The sequence below is a fragment of the Numida meleagris genome, chromosome 2 (assembly GCF_002078875.1).
Source record: "Numida meleagris isolate 19003 breed g44 Domestic line chromosome 2, NumMel1.0, whole genome shotgun sequence".
In the NCBI taxonomy this organism is placed as follows: Eukaryota; Metazoa; Chordata; class Aves; order Galliformes; family Numididae; genus Numida; species Numida meleagris.
This window is the reverse complement of record NC_034410.1, coordinates 95,727,654-95,749,191: the sequence shown is the minus strand read 5'-3', so window position 1 is coordinate 95,749,191 and position 21,538 is coordinate 95,727,654. Positions and strand designations below refer to the sequence as shown.

General features: G+C 45.1%; 2 protein-coding genes across 5 annotated transcripts in view; one reads left to right on the top strand and one right to left on the bottom strand.

The window, feature by feature from the left end:
* PRELID3A (PRELI domain containing 3A) lies at positions 44–10,108 on the top strand. 2 transcript variants are annotated; one of them, XM_021385585.1, is made up of 7 exons: positions 52–237; positions 1,535–1,703; positions 2,069–2,158; positions 2,926–2,996; positions 3,091–3,193; positions 8,446–8,577; positions 8,710–10,108. In XM_021385585.1, the coding sequence occupies exons 1-6, from the start codon at positions 206–208 to the stop codon at positions 8,557–8,559; spliced, it is 579 nt and encodes a 192-aa protein (XP_021241260.1). In that variant the 5' UTR covers positions 52–205; the 3' UTR covers positions 8,560–8,577; positions 8,710–10,108. The 2 variants fall into 2 exon arrangements, with proteins under 2 accessions (XP_021241261.1, XP_021241260.1); XM_021385586.1 differs by lacking the exons at positions 8,446–8,577; positions 8,710–10,108 and adding an exon at positions 4,533–4,601 and having other exon boundaries at positions 44–237.
* The window catches only part of SPIRE1 (spire type actin nucleation factor 1), a 125,564-nt gene continuing 116,067 nt past the window's right edge, over positions 12,042–21,538 (bottom strand). For all 3 annotated transcript variants that reach the window (XM_021385583.1, XM_021385582.1, XM_021385584.1), the window contains 5 exons: positions 18,472–18,609; positions 16,515–16,585; positions 15,556–15,583; positions 15,317–15,453; positions 12,042–14,904 (listed from right to left, as the gene is read on the bottom strand). In XM_021385583.1, the coding sequence (XP_021241258.1) occupies positions 14,646–14,904; positions 15,317–15,453; positions 15,556–15,583; positions 16,515–16,585; positions 18,472–18,609 (633 nt within the window). In that variant the 3' untranslated portion in view covers positions 12,042–14,645. The remainder of the gene's footprint in view (positions 14,905–15,316; positions 15,454–15,555; positions 15,584–16,514; positions 16,586–18,471; positions 18,610–21,538) is intronic.

Sequence of the window (21,538 nt, the reverse complement as noted above, 5' to 3'; positions counted from 1 at the left end):
GCGTCACTTCCGGCGGCCACGGGGCGGGGTCAAAGCGGGAGACAGGCGGCGCGAGGCCCCTCCCGAGGGAGCGCCCGGCCGGGCGGTGACGTCATTCCGTGACGCGGCCCGGCGCGGCTCCGCCCTCCCGCTCGCCGGCCGGCGTGTGCTGCGGGCGCAGGGCTCGCGCCGCGTCCTCCCGTCTGAGGAGACACCGGCGGCGGCCATGAAAATCTGGAGCTCGGAGCACGTCTTCGGGTAGGGGGCGGCGAGCGGGTAGTAAACGGTGGGGGAGGGAGCGAGTGCGGCTGTGGTTAACGCGGTGCGAGTGAGCCGCGAGCTGCGAGGCGAGGCGGCAGCGGCCGTGAGGCGCTCTGTGAGAGGGCTGCCGTCCCACGGGCATCTCCGCTGGAGCCCTGGCGTTCGTTACGTCAGGAGATATACGAGGTCCCGAGACAAGGAGATACGAACAGCCTGTCCTTCCTCATTGGGGCTGCTCCTGTCCCGGGAGTTTGAGATTACCAACGCTTGATACACTCAAAACTTTTAAAATAAAAACAATTCCGTATTGAGAAGAGTGTCCGTAACTGTAATGCGTGCTAACGAGCTGCTGCAAGTAGAAGGAAAAGCGCAGTACGAAGGCAGCAGAGTTGATCATAGAATCATAGAATGGTTTGGGACAGAAGGGACCTTTAAGATCACTGAGTTCCAACCCCCTGCTATAGGCAGGGACACCTCCCTCTGGACCATGGGGCTCAAAGCCCCATCCAGCCTGGCCCAGAATGCTTCCAGGGAGGGGCACCCCCAGTCTCCCTGGGCAACCTGTTCCAGTGTCTCACCGCCCTCACAGTAAAGAATTTTTTCCCTAATATCTAGTCTAAATCTCTCTTCTTCCAGTTTAAAACCATCTCCCCTCGTCCTGTTATGACCTGCCCTTATAAAAAGTTCTTCCCCAGTGTGATGTGGTTTCCTAAAATCTGTTTCTTTATTTTGAACTTCCTGATTCCTTTTTTTTTTTTTAAACTTGAATTCAACTCCAGGCTGATAACTTCTGTTCTCTTTTATTTGCTTTGCTTGGAATTACAGAAGAATTTAGATTGGAATGGACTTCTAGTGACCACCTAGTCCAGCTTCCCTCTCAGACTAGGGCTGACTTAAATGTTGGGTCATGTTTCTTTGTTAGTTGAATTTTGAGGCAGATGGAGATTCAGCAAACTCTGTGGTCATCCGCCCTGACACTATGTTTTTTTACATAGCTAATTGGAATGTCACATGTAGCAGTTTGTGACTGTTGCCCTTTGCCCTTACTTCTGTTAGTCATGGGTTAATAATTCCTTTCTTTGCTCTCCATTAAGGAATATATATTGTTTTCCTGTTTGCGTACTAACACTTCCTTCTGGCCTTTCCAAGCATTACCTAATTCTGAAGGGATATTTGGGAGCTTGTGAAGTTGTACAACGCATGCCATGCTAAGAAAGCTGGAGCCCTGATTTAGGGTTGCCGAATGCTTGCGATTAAATCCAAAGTAGTTATAAATATTGTCTCCTTTTTCCAGGCACCCTTGGGATACAGTGATCAAAGCTGCTATGAGAAAGTACCCCAACCCAATGAACCCGTGTGTGGTGGGAGTAGATGTCCTCGACAGAAGCCTTGACAACCGGGGGAGGCTGCATAGTCACCGTCTTCTCAGCACAGAGTGGGGATTGCCTAGTATTGTCAAAGCGGTATGCTTTTGCAGTCTTCGTGATTTATTGAGGGTGTGATGCATTTTTATGCCATCACGTGAACTGGCACTGAATTCCAAGCATAAGCTTGATTTATTGGAAATGTCATCCACAAATATCACATAAGCTGTAGTCAGTGTGGTGCACAGCAAGGACGTGTTGTAGGCTGCGATGTGCCTACAGTGTGTTCCTGCCTGTACATGTCTTCCAAGCTGGTCTGTGTCACTCTGTATCACTGATGCAACATACCACCCTGTAGTCTTGCCACAGAATGCAGTGGTTTTGTGTTTGTGAATTATACTTAGCTTTTTATTTATTTATTTATTTATTTATTTATTTATTTATTTGCCTTTCTTCACTTTCAGATTTTAGGAACAAGTAGAACTCTGACTTACATTGAGGAACATTCTGTGGTGGATCCAGTGGAAAAAAAGATGGAGCTTTGCTCAACTAATGTGAGTGATAGCTTAAGAAGCTTCCGGTAATTAGTGCTGGAGATGAGATATTTCGTCTCTTAACAAAGTGGCAATGAGTTTACATCTTTCATCAGAAGAAGGCAATTTCCACTTTTTTCTTTTTTCCTTCTTCCCAGAAATGCTTTGCGATCAAGGATTTGTGATTCTCTTCTTAATATAAGACTGTTTCTCAGAATGCACACGATGTTTCAACTTTGAAACAAATAACTTGTTCTGCTTTACACCGCTGTTTACAACAAAAGTTGTAGTTTGAATTGCCTTTTTTTTTTCCCCACAAGTGTAAATGAAGTGTTGTGCTGTGTTTTGCTATCCTGGGAACTTGCAACTCTGAGATTTGAAGTGGAGTTGTCTGTATGGGAGAGAGCCTTGTCTTTGTACGAGAGGTGTTTGCTTTCTTGACTGTTAATTGTCGGTACACTTGGAATAATGTCATAGTGGTGCTGGTCTTAAAGAGCCTTTCTGAATTGCGTGCCATAAATCAGATATGGGTTGACATTTAAAAGAGAGCAAATGGAAAGCTGCTTGTGCAGCTTACTGCGAATAGGAACTTTGATACAATTAAATCTATGATAGGACAATATGCATCACCCTTTATAGGTCTTTTTATTGACTGTGTTCTGGGTTTTATACTCTGCGTCTGCTGCTTTGTCTCTTGAATTGAGTGCTCTACAACTGAACAGTGCTGTCAGTAATACAAAAGTGAAAGATGGGAAGTGAGAATTTCACGTCTTTTTTTTCTCTTTAAGATTACCCTTACAAACTTGGTGTCTGTTGATGAGAGACTGGTTTACACACCTCATCCTGAAAACCCTGAAAAGTAAGGAAGGATATTTGTATGCTTGTTCATGTAGAGGAGAAAGTATGTTAGGCAAATTCAGTGTAAGTACTAACTTCTCTTTGTTCTCTTACAGAACTGTGCTAACTCAAGAAGCAATTATTACTGTCAAAGGCATTAGCTTGAGCAGTTATTTGGAAAGCTTAATGGCAAACACAATATCTTCTAATGCCAGAAAGGTACGTGTTCTTTGCTTTTTTTCTCTCTCTCTCCACCCACACCTTTCCTTTTGTTAAAATAGTAATTAATTGTCAAGCATGTGTGCTGAATACTATATTTAATTTCTTTGAACTTTGTGCACAGAATTCCAACTGACTTTTTATAGGACCTCAGGAAGCAGAACATAATTTACCAAAGTATGAGAAGGTTTCACTCCTGAATCTTTGTTTTCCACCCAGAACTGCACATCAGAACAAACCAACCTCTGTGTGCATGCTACAGCTACACATCCCAGACACAGATTATTAGGTTTGCTTTGTCTTGTTTTTTCCAGGTACATTTTTAAACACTAGCCACCCATTTACTGGAGTTAGTGCTAGTAGTGGATGGATGTAGCTTCCTTTTCAGCCTTTTAAATCTGGGTTTAGCAGTTGATGCCAGCATATTTTTTGGGCGGCTTTGTGAGTTGCTCCAGCTCCTATCTATTATTAAGTTGTCTCTTTGCCTTTGGCTGAAAGTAATGTCATGTCTGCAGAGGCCTTTGTAGGTAACACTACACCCACTCCTCTGTCTCGTGCTTGCCTTTTCTGTTTGGCTTGCAGCCACAGAGCTGAACTTCAGCACAGGCAGAGTTTCAAGGGTGCTTATTTCCAAGCAGTTTGTTCCGTGCAGCTTCTTTGGGGAAGGTTGGGAGGTGGGAAAGAAGTGGAGTTGATGGAGAAGCATTGCTGCCTAACAGCAGGATGAGTGCCACTGAAATGTGAACTTGTGCTCTGTGTTGCTGGGAGAGACTCAGCACACTGAGAACTTGGCCCAGGCAACTTCTGTTAGGCCAGAGATCCTGTGCTTTGGCCAGCCCTTTGTCCCTGCGAGAGGCACAGCTCTACTGAATTGAGAGGAGAGAGTGTTTAATGTCATGTATTTGTGTGCCACCTGTGTGAAAGCTTAGTTTTTGTAGTGGAGGCTCTTCTGCCATTTTCAGATTACACACTGGCTCAGAAGCTTCTTACAAATGACAAAGATCATCTTGTCCTGCCTGTTTTGCTGACAAGTCTCTTTAGAGACTTAGCAGGAGTTAGTAGTCGCAGCCCTGTCTTTGCTACCCAGTAACGCAGCCCGCTGTTACGAGCTGTTGTAGCACGCGGCGCTACGCTTCTGTATTCGTAGCGCCCTTCTACAGCTTCACGACCGATGATGAAAAATGTATTGTTGTTCTGAAGAAATAGGACAGTGGGGAGATAAGGATGGAGATTTGGCTCCGAGGTAGAGATGGGGACGAGGCAGGTGATGTGTTACTGTTGCACTGATAATGGAGAAATCTTTTGCCATACGTTGTAAATCTTTTCTGTGTTACTCCAGGGGTGGGATGCTATTGAGTGGATAATTCAAAATTCTGAAAGCGCTCTAAGCTAGCGGTTCTCCACACCTACAGTTTGTACTAACTAGTGGTAATGCCAGCATTCTTCTTCTTGGTACAGCGTTTCAGCTCTCTAGCAAACGTGTGCATGAGCTGTTGTGACGTGAATGTCATGAATTAACCTGCATGTATGTTTTATATACGTTACGTACAGGAATGGCAAACATGTTCATTACGGAGTAGGTCAGGCCTAGATCAGTTAGTTAACCCGTGCTCATGCCCTCGGGCAGCAAACCTCCTGCAGCCACGGCTTGTGCCCCAGCATTGCAGGCCGTGTGCAAGTGGAACCATTGCTGCAGATAGCCAGGCACGTCAGGGAGCTCTTCTACCACACGTTTGTTCGGGTCTCGCTTCCTGTGACTTCAGTATGGAAAGCAGGTACCCGAAGGAATTCACACGTCGTTTAGTGACTGGAATTGGCGTTACAAAAATGACACAGAAATTGATACCGTTGATTTCTTAAAACAGACTGTAATCTTTTACATAGTGAAATTGTATTTGATTTTCTTATGTCTCGGAAATATCGTCGCCCTTCTGCCAATTTCCATGGAAATCTGTACAAAGTTTGAAGCTGGCAGAATACCAGGCGCCCTTGGTGGTTTTCATTGCTTTTGTTAGTTGTCTTCTTTTTGGTAATGATGTGTCCCCTCAGCTATGCGACTGTGACAAAAGCTGACTTCAAGGCTGGGAGAACTGAGTATAGTTGCTTCTGATACCTCTGTGGATGGTTTTCCTTCCACTAGCCAATGAAGCCTGTCTCTGTCATTCCTGTATTAGCTTCTATTTCAACTAATAAAATTCCTTTTTTTTTTTTTTTTTTTTTTTTGAAATCCATCCTGTTGCTTCTCTTTGTTAACACCGTAGGGCTTTTTCTTTTTACACTGCTTACTTTGAGATCAGTCTGTGCAACGAGTGCTTGCTTTTGTGTTCTTATTCCACTAAGCTTTCATGGCTGTTTCTCTAGAAAATGCCAACCACAGAGGCCCAGCATTTATTAGTCACTTAAGCTGTACCAACAAATCTACATCTGTAGCGTCTGGTCTACCAAACCCATCACACTGCTAACACATGCAATGAAAACGAGTATGCATGCTTGGTTATGAATGTGCTTGCTTAATGAGCTACTTACAGATACTGTTGTACAATATGAAACCTTATAGAACAATCCTCTGTCAGATTTCTTAATTTTTATTTTAAACTGGGTAGTTCTACGATGCTTGGAGGCTTTACATCTTGTTAAGAATTGTGATTTCATTTCCCTCGCAGAATACTTCTGAGATGTTCCTTGCCAATATCACAAGTTTATTCTTAGCTGCAAATTACAGCACGTAGCATAGGAAGAATGTACAGACCTAAATAGTCTTAAAAGCTGAAAGAAATATCTTGGTGCTCTAGTTGAACACCTCGTTTTGTCTTGTCAACAAATATATTAACTAAAATGCTGTGACCGGGTTGGTTCGCAATCAGGGCCTGAGAAGAATCTTTTTCTACTGAGCATTTTCTATCTACATCGAAGCTGTTTGACCTTCTGACAAGCTTTCTTTGTCTGATTACATAAATGCCGTTCCTGCCTTACCGAGTTCTCTGTGCCAGCATGTCATCTACAGGAGGACATTTTAACCTGACTTCTAAGTACCCAACATAGGCTTGCTGGAAGGTGATCCCTCCCCTCCCCCCCCCCGAGCTTTGTTCCTTGAGGAGCGCTCTGCTCCTTCATGGCTAATTACAACTTGTTGCTGCGCAGTAGCCTGCTCTCGTCTGGGTGTTGCTGCATGTGCTTTGCTGGTGTTCCCAGCTCTTGCACAGGGCACAGAAATGGTTCAAGCAATCACCTGCTGAGGCATGGTCAGTTTGGTGTGCAAGCAGAAAAACTCAGAAATTAACTCATACTCTTCTAGGGAATGTTTCCAGCAAGCTGTACTTGAACAATTGGACAATTTAAAGCTCTGGCCAAGGGTTGAACACTTTGTTTTGGTAAGTGGGCAGCTTTTCTCCGTGTAAGGACTTTGTGTTTATTCTTTTAGTCCCTGTGATAGGAAAAACCTGAAGAGAACCGGAGTCAGCCTTTGACTCAGTTCAATGAGACCCTTGAGGTGAATGCACTCTCATTCATAGTAAAACTGTATTTCATTTAATAGGTTAGATTTTGCACCCTGGATCTGGGCTTTTAGTATTATTCCAGGATAACGTTTCTAGCAAAGCAAAGCATTTGCTTTGTTTCGACTTTTTCTTTTTTGGGAAGTTTTCATGGTCATTTGTGCCGATTCTTGTTCGTGCTTAGTGGTTTGGAAGGAGCAGAAGAAGTAGGCTCTAGGCATGTTATTGAGCTTTTGTTCACCGTATCACCTGTCACGCATGCAATAAAAACAGCATATTGGAGTTAAGAGCAAACCTCTGTGAGGAGAGAGGAGGTTCACCCCTTTTCCTCAGTCCCAGCAGAAGCCTGCAAGACTGACACTTGTGCTCTCGAAGGCTCTTTGAGCTCAGACCCTTTACTTCAGACTAGACTTGAGAGGGTGCCTCGGTACCACGCAGTTGCTGCTTTCCACTCTTTCTACTCCCTACTCTTAGTAGGGTAAGAGTGATGAAAGTGCCTTGGCTTCTCTTTAGGAAAAAAAAAAAAAAGCCTGCATGTTTTCTCGGGCTGATCCCATCTGCTTGTTTTGGCAAAAGCTGTCATTCTGAGACTGTGGAACTCCAAGATCTTCCGGTTCGACTGAGATGTGCAGCTGAACTCCACCATACCATTCTCTCACTACCCCTTCTTGAAGGAAGAGGGGGAGAAAATACGGTGAAAAAGGGCTCAAGGGCTGAGATAAGGACAGGGACATCACTCACCAATTACCGTCGCAGGCAAAACAGACTCAGCATAGGGAGATTAATGTAATTTATTGCCTATTACTAATAGACAAGAGCAGTGAGAAACTAAAAGCAAACCAGCATTGCTCATGTCTCAGCTCTGGCCAACAGCAGGTCCCTTTTGGAGCAGCTGGAGCTGGCTCTGCTCTGACATAGGGCAGCTGCTGGGCTCTGCTCAGAGGCCATCCCTGCAGCTCCCCGATACCAATACTCTGCCACGTAAACCCAGTACTCTTGGCTGAGGTGCTTCTCTTTATTTTCTTCATTGTGCGGCTGCGTGCTCATCTGGGGGTCTCTGGGGTGCAGCTGCTCTGGATCTTCTTAAAGTAAAAGACTTTTGACTTACTTCGCTGAATTCTACTGCTTTTTCTAAAATGCAGGCTATCAGTGCCAGGCTTTGAGGTATGCCCTGCCCGTTCTGAGAGCTGAACGTCCCTTGCTAGAAGAGGTGCAGCTGCAGTCTCTCCATCAGCTTGCTTTATACTGCTCAGTGGAACTCAGTGCAAGGCCATCTCTTCAAACTCTAGCTGGAGTTCAAATCAATTTGTTGCTGTTTCAGTGAGCACTTGAAGACTATCTTTTTTTGTCCTGGATCTTCTCAACAGCTGTCCATATATAGCTCTGTTAACGAGTGTGAGAACAATATGCGGACTCTTCCATAAATGTATTGGTCTCCTTAAGGTGGTGGGAGCAGCAGACAGTAGAAATAGCAGTTCTCGTCCTTACAGGAACAGAACAGCTGAATGGGGCGTTTTGCACAGGGGCACTGCCGCGAGCTCACGCCGGTATTGCCTTCACCTCTTGCATATGGATTACTCAAATGCCTTTGTAGTGAAGTTTCAGTGAGATGAGAAATAATCAATACAATCCTCTTTCAAACCGTGCAGGACGGGGAATTTTAAAACGAATCTTAGGTCTGACAGAGGAAAAACTATAGAAACACGAGTAGTGGTCTGGTATTTGTTCTAATCCTAAACTCTGCTATTTTCTTGGCAGGGCCGGGATGCCCTGGAGTGGGTGATCAGCAAACTGAACGCGGAACTGGAGGAGCTGAAGTCAACGCGCGAGGGCATAAAACCAGCCATGGCAGCGGCATCCACCGGGAAATAGAGGCCACAAACACACCAAGTAACTGATTGAAACATTTCATTCTGCAGACTGCTGTCTCGATCGTCCTTCCAAGGCTGATCTGCCTAGGTTTTATATATTTATAAGAACGTTGGATCAGCGGGAAAATAACCTCATCTTTCATCTCCACAGCAGCTCCCATTGCCTACTGAAGACTGAACTGCCCTCCTGCAGATGCTCTTTTCAAGTAAACGATTTCTTTTGAACGCCGGAAACAAAACGTTCAGCACATTTAAATCTGCCTAAATGTGCCTTTTGTAACAGAGATTGAGAGTATGCTATATTTTATACCATCTCCGTTTTTCATACTCAAACTTGAAAAGAACTCACGTGTTTACCGAGGGTTCTCCAAGTGAGCATTAGTTCTGTGAAGGGCTGAGAGCACTAAACTTTGTCCATTTTGTACTCCTAAAACCATTTACAGGGAACTACATGAAACAGAGCATGATACTCTAGAATAAGATACCTGCCTAGGTATCTTATTAGGTATCTCTCCCCGAAAGCTGAAACTTGTGTTGTGCTGACTCGTTATGTTGCTTAATGTGCTGTCTGAACGTGACGCACAGATGCTTTACCTCTCAGATGTTTATATCCAAAGAGAGTTTCTATTGATGTTAACTGCCTAAACAGGCTTTTTTTTTCTTTTTTTTTGTGGGGAGAAGGGTATAATTTATTTTCATATTTATTAACTTTCCCTAGCTTCTCCCCTCAGTAGCAGAACAGGAGCAGGAGGGGCTGGGGAATACTTGGGTTATTTATCTGTAAGAAGGGTGCTTGCAGGCTACTGGAACAAAGAGGCTGTGCTGTTCCTCTGCTTCTTGCTCTTCCTGTCAGAAAGAAAGAGCTGGCTGCGAGAAACGAAGAGTTGAAACGAGAAGTTTGAAATCCAAAGGGTAATGCTTCATCAAGTCGTGTTTTTGTGCTCTAGAGGGGAAAAGCAGAACGCAAGAAGAACAGCTGGGCTCTCCTTTTTGAACGCTTTCTACAAACGACTGCCCTCTGCTGTAATGAATTTTTTCAGCGCTTTGCCACGTTGGTACAAATGTTTTTAGAAATGTTTTAAATGCTTCTGATTGTCTGGAAAAATACTGCAGTAATTGTGGAAACTGCCTCTTTGAAAATATGCAGAGATACCGATTGGTAACAGTACCAGCTTTTGTCTGAGGTTCACAAGACTTTCTTATTTGTTCTGTGTGTAGTCAGTGTTTCTTAGCTAGCCCTCTGTTGGGGGTTTTAATTATTTTTTTGTGTACACACAAACAGAGATAAATGTTGCAAGGTTGTTTGCTGAGCTGGCAGGCATGTGTTTAGGTTCAGGGAGCTGAGAGAGAGCATGAAGAGCTTTAAAAAAAAAAAAAAGTGAAATGTTGGTCACTGTTTGGATCTGGTAATTTAAAATGTCTGTGTAGCTTAAGGGAAATCTCAGAGTTTGTATTCTGTTTAGCTTGAAAGTGAACATTAGTTTGGATGTAAGTGTAGTATAGCTAAATGACATGGTTCTAATAAATATAATTTACATTACGTATATGTATATATAAGTTAAAAGCAATTACTTGAGTAGCTAATATTTGCACTGCTCTTTTTCCATGGACCTAAAGCCTTTCTTGACTGGGCACAGGGCGTCAGATCCTGGCCTGGTAGCAGCTCCTTCCTGTGATGCACTGCGGGTGGCTTTGGTGCTCGTTGTCGCTGTGGTACTCATCAGGGGAGTGGTGCTGCTTCCTTTGTAAGGATGGCAGGAGCTGTCCCGGCACCCAGTGACCTCTGGTAGGAAGGGCAGTGCAGTGATGGCAGAGTTCTGAGAATGAGAGGAGATGAGTAAGTGTTTGTGAGTGTGGAAACCTGATCTGCAGCATTCCCATAGTGCTTATGGGAGATGATGAAGCCTGAACTGTGAGGCAATAGAAAAGTTTTCTGTGAGGTTCGTGTACTGATTTAGTTCAGAGGAAGGGTTGTCTAAAACTGCTTCTTACACCATGTGCTCAGCGTTGTCTTAAACACAAATGATGTGTCTATGGCACCTCCCAGCACTAGCTGCCATCCCAGAAGAGTCCCTGCAAACACCTGTGTTGTCCCCAGAGCCAAACTCGGCTGCTGCACCTTTCGGATCAGTACCAGCTGTGCATTAGTTTGACCAATTACTTTCTTCGCCCTTTGTTGCCTTCTTGCAGAGCAAATCCTTACCTGCTTGTGTAGCAGCATCTCCTTTCTGTCTTCTTTCCCTGCTGCAGGTCTGGGGCTGATTTCTCTCCAGGTTTCATGCTACAGGATCTAGACATTGAAGTGCTTGGTGTTCCCTTCTCTGCTGCCCCCCCTCGGCACAGCTCTGCACCTTCTCTTCTTGGACTCTGAGCTGAAAGGGAGAGGGCAGCCCCTTAAGAGAGGAAGGACGCCACTTTCCCCCAGAGCTCAGTTCTAGCTCCTGGCTGCCTCTCTCTGCAGCCTGAAGGGTGCTGCCGTTTCTCACATCATCTTTGGGGTGTGTGATGCTCCTGCAGCCCTGGGCTTGTTCTCCCTGGGACTGCTCGTGCTGGCAGTGCATACAGCGATCATACGGTGACCAGGTGGGCCTCGGTGTTCAGCAGATGAAGCGATTCTTAATTTTCTCTAAGCTTCCATGGAGAGTTCTACTCTTCTGCTTTCTGCTCATTGAGGTTTGCACACAGAGCTTCCACTTCTGCCTTGACCATGGTGTGTAGGCAGCTCTGGGTTCAGCCCTGCTCTGCAGAGCTGGTTCTGAAGCACGCTGCTTCCCACCCCTGTTCCATCACTGATAGACTTCACCTTTTGGGGCAAAAATCTTTTGGGATTGCCTGTCTTGTTCTTGTACACCTTTGATTTAAATCCCCAAGTGGAGCAGTCGGTGGCACCGTTACCATTTTACATCTCCCTAGAGAGTGAGCTGTGATGTCCAGGAGCCTGCGAGGTGTCTCTGTGCACCGTGGTACTATCTGTCTTAAAGAAATGACAGCCTCAGTTCGACCTTCTAGGTGTACTCCTGTGATACGGAACGGGCTGGCAGTGTTCAGAGCCGTCTGCAGCAAAACCATCAGTTATTCTGTGCTGAGCAGCGCTGGGACAAGGCTGTGGCTTCCTGGAGCTCACTGGGAGCCAGGTGTCTCGCTGCTCAGCAGCGTGTGGTTGCCCTTTGTCTGCACTGTGATTCCATCTGGGTCTGCTGGCTGCCTACTGGTGAGCAGTAACGCACGGAGGTGCCACCTGCAGTGACTGGCTGTGACTTGCCACGCTGCCGGGCTGCAGGGGCAGTCAGTGCTGTTCTCAGGGGCCATCACGTGTTCCCCCCCCAATTCCCAGTCCCTGTTCCAATGGTATTCAGCTTTTTTCATCAACGGGCCCTGGCCCGAGGAAGGGGCCGCCTGCTCTTCACAAAATGGTAAAGTACAAAGAAGAAGACAGAAACGTTGACATTTGCTCCCCCAGGAAGAATTAGCACGGACAAAGGCTGTAATGGAAAGGCATTTTATTTTCACCCAGTACCACCCCTCCCACTATAAAGGAAATAACGGGGAAAGGAGAAATCAACCTGCCAACCACCCCCATAACTGGCATCGTCACAGGAGCGCTTGCAGCGTCAGGTGCCGTGCAGGGGAGCACTGCAGCCAAGCCCCGCTCGCCATCGAGCAGCAGCAGCGGCCTCAGTGCGGCACAGTCCTGTGCCATTCAGCTCCGTGGGCCCCGTGGTACATCCGGGCAGACCTCGGGCATCGTAACAAAGCTACAAAAATAACGAGATTTTAAAAACCCATGGGAGGAGCTGACCGTGCTGTCCCACATTCAGCAGCAATTCACTCTAAAATGCCTACGGAGCGCGGACTGTCGGAGGGGCTGAAAGCGTTAACTCTAACGAAGGTAACGGCCAACACGCGTATAAATAGGACTCATCTTTTTTTTTAAACTTTGTGGAAAGTTAATTCCCGTTGCATGACTGATGGAGACTTCCTAAATAGCAATAAATATATTACACGTATTTACAAGCTTCACCCCCGCACCGGCGTAGTGCTGGGCCCACGGAAGCCGTGCGGAGCCCAGGGCTGGTGCTGGGGGTGGGCCGAGGCCCAAGGGCTGCAGGGTGCTGCCGGCTCTGCTGCCCCGCGCCCTGGGAAAGGGGAAAGGGGCATGCGGGGCGCCCGGCCCCGAGCGGCCTGCGGTGCCCAGGGGGAGTGGAGTTGGAGCAAGCGTAGCACGTGGCCAGGGCATTTCCAAGAGAAAAATGATCAGAATAGCAGCGGGGGAAATTCAGAGCGAGATTTCATGCGTTTCTCTCAGCCTAGTTTTCCTGACGCGCTATGCAGCGAACGCGAGGCCTGCTTTTGGCACAGAAATGAGAAAAAGTGCAGATGTGACCGAGATGAGGGGCCCTCCTTGCAGCAGCGGCCTCAGGCAGCCCCGGCCTCCCACCCGCCTGCCTGCATCCCACCTCGCACCGACACTCTCCATCTGCAAAACTCTCATTTCCCAAGGCGACAATGAAAGAAAAATACGCGTGGGTGAATCTGTGCGGAGGTGTAAGGAGCCTTTTCGTGTGCTTTTCAAGTCAACCTACGGACGGATGGTGGTGCCGACCCTGCCCGGGCTCTCCCGGAGGTGAGGTCCGCGTGGGACGGACGCATCACTGGAAGCCACGGGGCAGATCCAGCCCCGCTGCTCCATGCAGCTCTGAGGTATCGCTCATAATTAATCCTTAGAAATGTTAATAAATAGATCTGAAACTTTTCTGCTACGTCCTCCTATAGTACACTGCTATATAGGTATTAAATATGCCTCAGGGTATTAAAAAATTTATGAAAAAGTTACAGTAGTTGATTTTCAAGTATTAACAACTTGACTACGTTAGTTTTAAACACCAGAATGATCCGGCCCCAAATTATGGACTAAACTCTGGTCAAGCCCACATTTAAAAAAAAAAAAAAAAAAAGTATTTCAATATAAAAAAAAAAAAAAAGTGCAAAAAAGCATGCGATGGCGTCAGCTAATGGTGTAGCATCGTTGGAACACCTCACCCAGTGGCCTGGTGTTCTGCGGGCAAAGCAAAGAGGGAAAAAAATGAACAAAGGGGGGAGAAAAAGAGAGATCGCTCCCAATCTGGGACAGCGCCGCCCCAAATCTCAGCAGAACATGGGTCACTACAGCCAAGTTACGGCCCCGGCAAAAACGGGGTCTCGGTGGGCACGCTGCCATCAAAGCCATAGCGGGATTTGTACGCCCGCTAAGACGCATGCATCAAGCCTCCTGTCCCCTTCCCTGAGTGACCCCAGGAACAATGCTGCAGGTGCCCCGGTAGCACCAGGAGCCTCCCTCATTTTCCATCCTCTCCATCTGCTGTATGCCTCTGCCTATCACCAGAATTCACTACCACCAGTACCTGGCATCATACATTCAAGCAGGCAGTGCGCTACTGGAACCCGCCCAGAGACAGCCAGGGCAGCACTGAGGCCTAAAGGAGCAGCAGCCCCACAGTGAGCGGCTCTGTCACACCTTCTACCCCAGGGCCCAGACCCTGCAGTTCCGTGCTGGACCCTGACCTCAGAGCAACAGAAATGGTTCAAAGAAGGACTGCACAGAGCTCAGCCGCTCGCGCCAGTGCCCGGTGCGCTCTGAAAGCAGGATGTGAGCATTACCAGCTTGGTAACGCCAATATGACTTACTGCTCACTACTGCGCTAGCGCCGACTCTTTGTTAGATCGGGTTCTCCGTTAAGCACACGTTTTAGCTCATCTCTGGAAAAATGATTCAAAGAATGGTTAAAAAAAAGATTGAAAGCAAGAAAAGGCTTTCTAGATTCAATGCGCACACATACAAAAGAGGCAACGGTTGCAAACTGTTGATTTTCTTCCAGTGCGAGCAGCTGACGTGCCGCGTGTCATTCTGTCCAGATAAAAACACAGCTTCTGCGTCTCTGGAGAACATGGCGGCAGGAAACCCTGTGACTGAATGCAGATCCAAGCCGGTCAAGTGAAACGAAGCAATGGAAGGATAACCCCGTTTTGGTGACCTCTCCTACAGACGATGACCTCGTGAAGACAAAAGCAAAGAAAAAGGCACAAGGCTCAGATCTCATTGATAGTTCTCTCGGAGGGGCGGTAGTCAGAGGTTCCTGGCGACGACATGTAGAAGGACTGCGTCTTCCTTTTTAACCTGGCTCGCTTGTTGGCCAGGGACAGGCTGCGCCGGCTCGAATTGATGATTTCTGAAATGAACTTCTTGCAGTCCACGCACACCTCCATCGTGCTCCAGTCCTCCATTAACTCTTTGGGAAACTGCAGCTCTTCGTGTGACTTATCCACAGATTTGGACCTCGAGGCCAACCTGAAAGGCAAAACAGCAGAACCGGTCTCAATATGCAGCAGCATGGCAGAGAGCACCCCGGGATGCCTTCAGAAAACAGCAAAAAACAATTGGAGTCAAAACCGTTCTGCTTTCTCCTATCCCAAAAATGACACCTGGCTCAGCAATACTGCAGGGTCACTAGCTGGAAGTACGAGTAAAGTTGGGCAGGGCGCTCAGGCCACGGCCAGGTGGCTCCTGGAGACCTCCAAGCAGGAGACCCCGCAGCCTCTGGGCAGCCTGTGCCAGCGCTCCGTCACCTGCACAGCACAGAAGTGCTGCCTGCTGCTCAGAGGGAACCTCCTGTGCTCCAGTTTGCTCTGGTCCTGGCACTGGAGTTTATAACTCCAGAGGGACTTCCAGTGCACACAGGTGAGCCGGGGCTGCTTCTCACCTGGGCATGCTCCGCAGTGACCGGTGGTGGCTGGTGGAGGGCTTCTCTGGCTTCATGAAGCTCTCTCCTCGCTGCAGGGTGGAAGGTCCCAGTGAGAAGATGGGGAGAGTAGAGTATGGCTTTGATGGCAATCGCATCTGTTGAGAACAGAAGGAACATGTGATATAAGAAAGATGCATTATCATTTCCAAAGACAACAGCTTTTCAGAAAGGGGCAAACCAGAAATGTGTTTACTTACCTTTTTGCAGCACTGTGAGCATACGGGCCTGTGTAAGAAAACGAAAGCCTGAGTCATTTAACTGGGCTACGCTTCACTGACATCAAGAATAAGGCATAAATACCCCAACCCCTTGCCCAAACATTTTTAATGTTTCATCAATATAAAAACTTCAATCATAACATGAAGCCAAATGTGAGGAGGAACGCTAAACAAGAACTACAGCTACAAAAAGAAAAAAAGGGAAAAAAGGAGGAAATAGCTGATTTTCCTCTAAATAAATACCCTTTGGTAAGTGACACAGTATATCAGTGGTTCCATAGATCTTTCAGATTTATTGTCCTATTGTTTAGCTTAAGTTTTTTTCATTTTGCCTGCAAATTATTCCTTCTCCCCTCCCCCTCCGGTATTCCAAAAGAACCCAAAAGGTAAATTGTCCTGAAATGTTTTCCCCACCAGCAGAGATTATGAAACTGCTGAACGGAGAGCCTGAATAAATTCCATCTCACCTGTAAAAGAGCAAATTAATGTTTCTTTCACTTTTGATTAAGGATCATAGAATCCTTAGAGTTGGAAGGGACCCTTAAAGGCCATCTAGTCCAACTGCCCTGCAATGAACAGAGACACCTGCAGCTCGATCAGGCTGCTCAGAGCCCTATCCAACCTGACCCTGAATGTCTCCATGATGGTCTCATGACTACCCTCGCTGCAAAAGACTCTTTCCTTATATCCAACCTAAATCTCCATTAAGTTTGAAACCATTTCCCCTTGTCCTACCACAACAGACCCTGCTAAAGAGTCCAAGGAAGCATGTCACTTACAAAAGATCCATTTTAGCATACTTAGAAAATTTGGTTTTGAACCTGGACCGTTAAATGAAAACAATCAACACTATGCAGCATTTGGAGGGATCTAAGGTACAACTCCACATTTTTCACTCTGCAGTGGTACTTAATTAGGAACAGATATTAAATATATACCTTTTACAGAACTGACAAGTGTAAGACCAGGTAAAGAAAGAAAACCTTCTTGTCCGACAGCAAAAGCAGAGCTGAAAAGAGAACAGAGAAGTTCCCATGTTAGACAAGTTCCACACAACAATGACTTCGTCTGCCAGTTGCCGTCAGTGAGACCAGCGTCACAACACTGCATCCAGTTCTCGGGTTTGTACCTCCAAGAGGATATTGAAAAGAATTGTATCTTCATATATTTAGAAATATTCTTTCAACTAAATTAAATGCTTGCCAGTTAATAATTATTTTATTTCTCCCTTACTAGTGTTTATACTGGTGCTACATTAACAAACAAACAAAAAATCCAAACCAACCAACCAAAATGACAGCAAAGTAAGAGTAACAACAGTAAGGTAGAGTAACTATTACAACTGAAGAAGACAAGAACTAATGGGGATAAACTCAGCCATGAATACCTTTAAGCTGGAAATTGTACCTAACCATCTGTGCCGGATTCTGGAATATTAAGTGGTTGCCTGTGATAAGATTTGATGATTTTCTTCCAATCCTATGTTCTTGAAAACTAGAGGAGGTCAAGGAATGAGCTCCTACAGCTATCTTACTTGAGGAAAACCTGTTTTGGTCATTGAAAGGAGGTAGGCATCACAGGTTATGAACATTTATATGAAGAAAAGGCATCAAACAAGGAAAATATTTTTTTGTCAAAGAGATGACACACTGGGATCCAAAGACTGCGATGTGAGGCTAGACAAATTTGATTAAAAATAAAAGGGAACAATTTTAGTAGTGGGGTAAATTAAAGCACCAACTCACTGTGAGATCTGATAAAAGCTCATTACTAAGCTTTATGTTGCATGACAATATGCAACAGCTCAATCCACAGCTGAACAAAGTCTTCAGATTTCGGTTCTTCTGCCTTAAATAAATCAAACCTTTACATCTGCCTACTAATCACAGCCTGTAGTTAAAATACATTATGCAGTCAACATACACTTATCGGAGGTGTTTGAGAAGCACAGGACAAAAGAAGGGGAAAAGGACATTGCTTCTACTGGTAAATATCAATTCCCAATCTGCAGTTCAAAGGAAAAAAATGTATTAGTTAACGGGTCCTCAAATATTTCATGTTTAGGATTGCTTTGGTTTTCAAGTACTTGCAGTTCTCTAGCGTGCTTTAAAGTATTTCTAATTTGCAAATGCCACAGCAAAGCTCAAAATGCTGGCTGACGTAGGACACTGCTCGCAAGGTGCACTGCACAGGAAGGGTGGAGCCTGAAGAAATACCCCCAAGCAATGGGGGAAATCGCACCAGGTGCCCCACTTGTTCTGGGGTGCAGACAGCTGGGGACAGAAGCCAGGCACGTACCAGACAAACCTCCAACCAAGCAGAGTGTGACCCAGACTTTAACCAGACACCAGGAGGTTTCATAATGTGAGAAAACTTGCTACTGGGTCACGCAGACTACAAATGTTCCCACTCCAGAAATGGGAATTAAGTACAGAGGGGAAGATTGTGTAGATTTAGGGGAAAATGGGCTACTTATAAAAAATCTCTTGTAATTTCCTACTGCTAGCTGTAATTCCATTTTCTGAAATAGAAACACTAAGCAATACTGCAGAAGACATGGACAGAAAAGACCTTACTGAAATTTAAAACTTACATATGCAGATATGTTCTGATTACTGTAAACACTGCTGCATTTTTATAACAGGTATAAGTAAGGTATTTCCTTGTAAAGTTTTTGTTTGTATATATAATTCAAGGAAGCTGACCCACGTGTAATACATTTCAGGGGATGTTTGGTGGATCTATCTTCTTTGATACAGGGTAAGAAACACATGGATCTACCTAGCAAGCTCTGATGCCTGCTCCCAGCTTTCCACCAGTCTGAAGATATAAAGGAGAGGTCTGTGCAACCAACCTCCCACAGTAAGCTCGCTGCCTCCCCAGGCTCAGCCATACCTTTCCTTTCTTGAGAGCAGTGTAGACATCTTTATACTGCTGGTACTTTTCCAGCTCTGCCTTCACCAGCACCTGACGGATGTGCATGACTTCCTCCACCGTCAGAGCCAGACACTCCACCGGGTAACAAAACTCCTCCTAGAAGCCAAAAAAACATGTTACTTCAAAGCCAAATTGCTTCATCCAAATTTCAACCTAGACAACCAGCCACCTGGTTAGTAACTCCAGAAAGAGAGTTTCTCCCTTCACTAGCACTGGCTCATTCATGGGCATCACATCACACGAGTTTCAAACCATCTGAAGCTGTGAAAGTGTGATCCAAATGGATCAGCCTCCACAATGAGTTTTGCTTATCTTCCCTCCTCAAGCCATTTGAACCTTCTCTCCATTTGTCTTTCACTACGAAGATTGATTTTAATCAATTGACATTCAGGTGTATAATTTGAAAAGGAAAAGGTAATTTGACACATGGTTTTACTTTTAAGTATTCTTGAGAACACACCATTTCTCTGAGATCTGTGGTGCCCAATATGGCCGAGGAAAGTCATTAGTAGCCCATTCTAGCAGAATTTTTTATTCAGTGGTACCACATCTTGGTGTTCATGTGATCTAACAACAGAAAGTTAAGGCAATCCAGGCAGAAAGGCTCTCCTTTCTGCCCCCAGAAAGTAACAGCGGTGATTCAAGCTTTACAGAGTAACCTTCAAATATAAAGCACGAGAACTGGTTACCCAGTGTTGAATTACTAATGGCGAAGAATGAAATAGAGAATGACCCAACTTCCCACCGACACAATTTCTGTATTTTCTGTATTACAGCGTGATGGAGAATATTGAGTAGAGAACTCCTGAATTTGGTACCAAAGAATAAAAGCACCAACCCAATTTGTAATCCAGCCCTGTAGTTGATTATACAGCTCCAACAGAAAGACAGAAACCTCTGTGGGAATTCCCATCGCCTTATGCTTAGTGAACCCTTTCAGTGAGCCCAGAGGGGCTACTGTGCGGTAATGACAATGACATCCAATGCTCTTTGAATAAAGGAAGGAAATTTTTCCTGCAGATACAAAGACACGGCTGACAGTTTGGAGGTCTAATTTATAAACTGAGGAGATGGTTCAGATTAATTGTGAAATGCTCAATTTACATGGACCCAGAGTTCTGTCTTTCCATTAGATTAAAAAGAAAATCTTTCTACGTTGCAGACCTGGCAAACATTAGCATTTAGGAACCACCACATTTTTATAAACTGTTGTCTTACCCATCTAGAAAGGGAACACAAAGAAACTTCACTCTGTTTAAGGCACCCCAAAATAGACTAGAATTGAGTTAACTTTGTTAGATTTGCCAGCTAAACCTTTGGGGTGTACGAGCGCTAGTTTTCTGGAAAGAACAAACTATGTCAAAAACAACTGCAATTTGCTCTGAGGTGTAAAACAGCACAGCCAAACAAAATGCCTTCTGTTCTTTATGAGACTTCACAGCTAACTGGCTGCTTTCAGCATTTCATTCCGGTCCTTCCCATAGCAACTGCCTCGCTACAGGGAAAGCACGGCGGCGGGCCGGGTGAGACGGGAGAGGAAGTGGGTGGGAAAGCGTGATGCACACAATGCCAGCAGAAAACCTCAGTTCTGCATTGTGGGAGACTGAGAAGCTGTCTGGGGTGAATGAGGCAGGCTGAATGCTTTTCATCAATCAGAGCTTTAGGTCCTTTAGAAATACAGTTCTTACTTGAAGGCACTTCCTTCCCCCTCATGTGCGCCCGCTCCGTTAATTTATAGGACGATGATGTCAGTGAGTATTGCTCCTTTGAAGACAGTCTGTAGATCTACTATAGGTGTAGAGCAGCTACCGGGGGAATAGTGTGGGTCTGTCGTACCAATCAAAAATGATTACTGCTACAGCACATAGAAATAATTGCAGGCAACAGGGGAAACAGAAAAAAATGTTCACATGTTTAAATGCTAATGTTTTAATTCCAGAGGTTACACAAGGACAACAAAATGTTAATGCAACATTAAATGAAAGATAAATATTATGCCGATTTCAGAAAACTGCTTGAATTTTTTTTCCCTTTTTGGCATAGAAATAAGTACGCAAGGAAATCTTTTGTTTTGACACTAGCTGTAAGGCACCGAAATTAATTAAAATTACACTAAGCACTGACTAAACTTCATTAAACAATGATGCTTTGGAGTTATTGCTCAAACTTCAGCAATGATCTGCTCAAGTCAGGCAGCTGTAAATGAGAGAACTTCAGTTCTCTGTGCAACTTGCATACGACAGAACAAACTAAAGATCAAGTGTGATTTGAATGGTCTTAATTTTCTGGAACTGTACTCGATACTCATTTTAATATTCAGGGTGAGTCGGTATTCTTATTTTTAAGGGAAATAGTCTTATTTAAAAATACTAATTTAAACTTGGAAGTTTCCAGGATCCTCATGAGAACTGGCTTAAAGCTTTGACAGTGCAGTCATTGCATATACCGTAATAGCTTAAGGTGTATATGTGTAACTTAACTTTTTCTACTCGGGAAAAGCAGGTACTAAGAATGATATAATCGTAACGTGAAATGAAGTGCTTTGTAGGTCATTCTCAAAACCTAATCGGTCCTATGACTACCTTTTGTACACTAACATGTTCCTTGTAAAAATTCTCATTAAAAGATGTCACTGGGCAATCAAATGAGCTGCACCAGTAAACTGCAATAGGAACATGTGCCAGACTGGGCTCTAAATTCTGCAATTCACGGTTAGTCAAGCACTCTAAGCTCTCATTGATTTTGCAGACTAAAAGTTTCTAAGAGGTTCAGCTGGGTGTCTCAGCTCTCCTGCAGAAGGTTGCACACTCACTTATTAGTTGGGACAAAGAAAAGAAAAAATTCAATTATTCACATTTGATTCTACATAGGGGAATTGAGTCATTTTTTCTTGTTAGTGGGCTTGCCCTCTGTGGTACATAGTTAGGAATTATTCTCTAAGTTCTGATACAAAACTGTGCTGAGGACCAAAACCATCTGCACGTTTTCAAGTAAAACAGATTGCAAATGCCCTTCCATTCTACAT

What these genes read in the sequence shown, in the direction of transcription:
- PRELID3A (XM_021385585.1), top strand. Translation starts at nt 206, where the DNA reads ATGAAAATCTGGAGCTCGGAGCACGTCTTCGG. An exon ending in TGCCTAGTATTGTCAAAGCG is followed by an intron (nt 1,704 to 2,068) that starts GTATGCTTTTGC and finishes CTTCACTTTCAG; the next exon opens with ATTTTAGGAACAAGTAGAAC. An exon ending in CATCCTGAAAACCCTGAAAA is followed by an intron (nt 2,997 to 3,090) that starts GTAAGGAAGGAT and finishes GTTCTCTTACAG; the next exon opens with AACTGTGCTAACTCAAGAAG.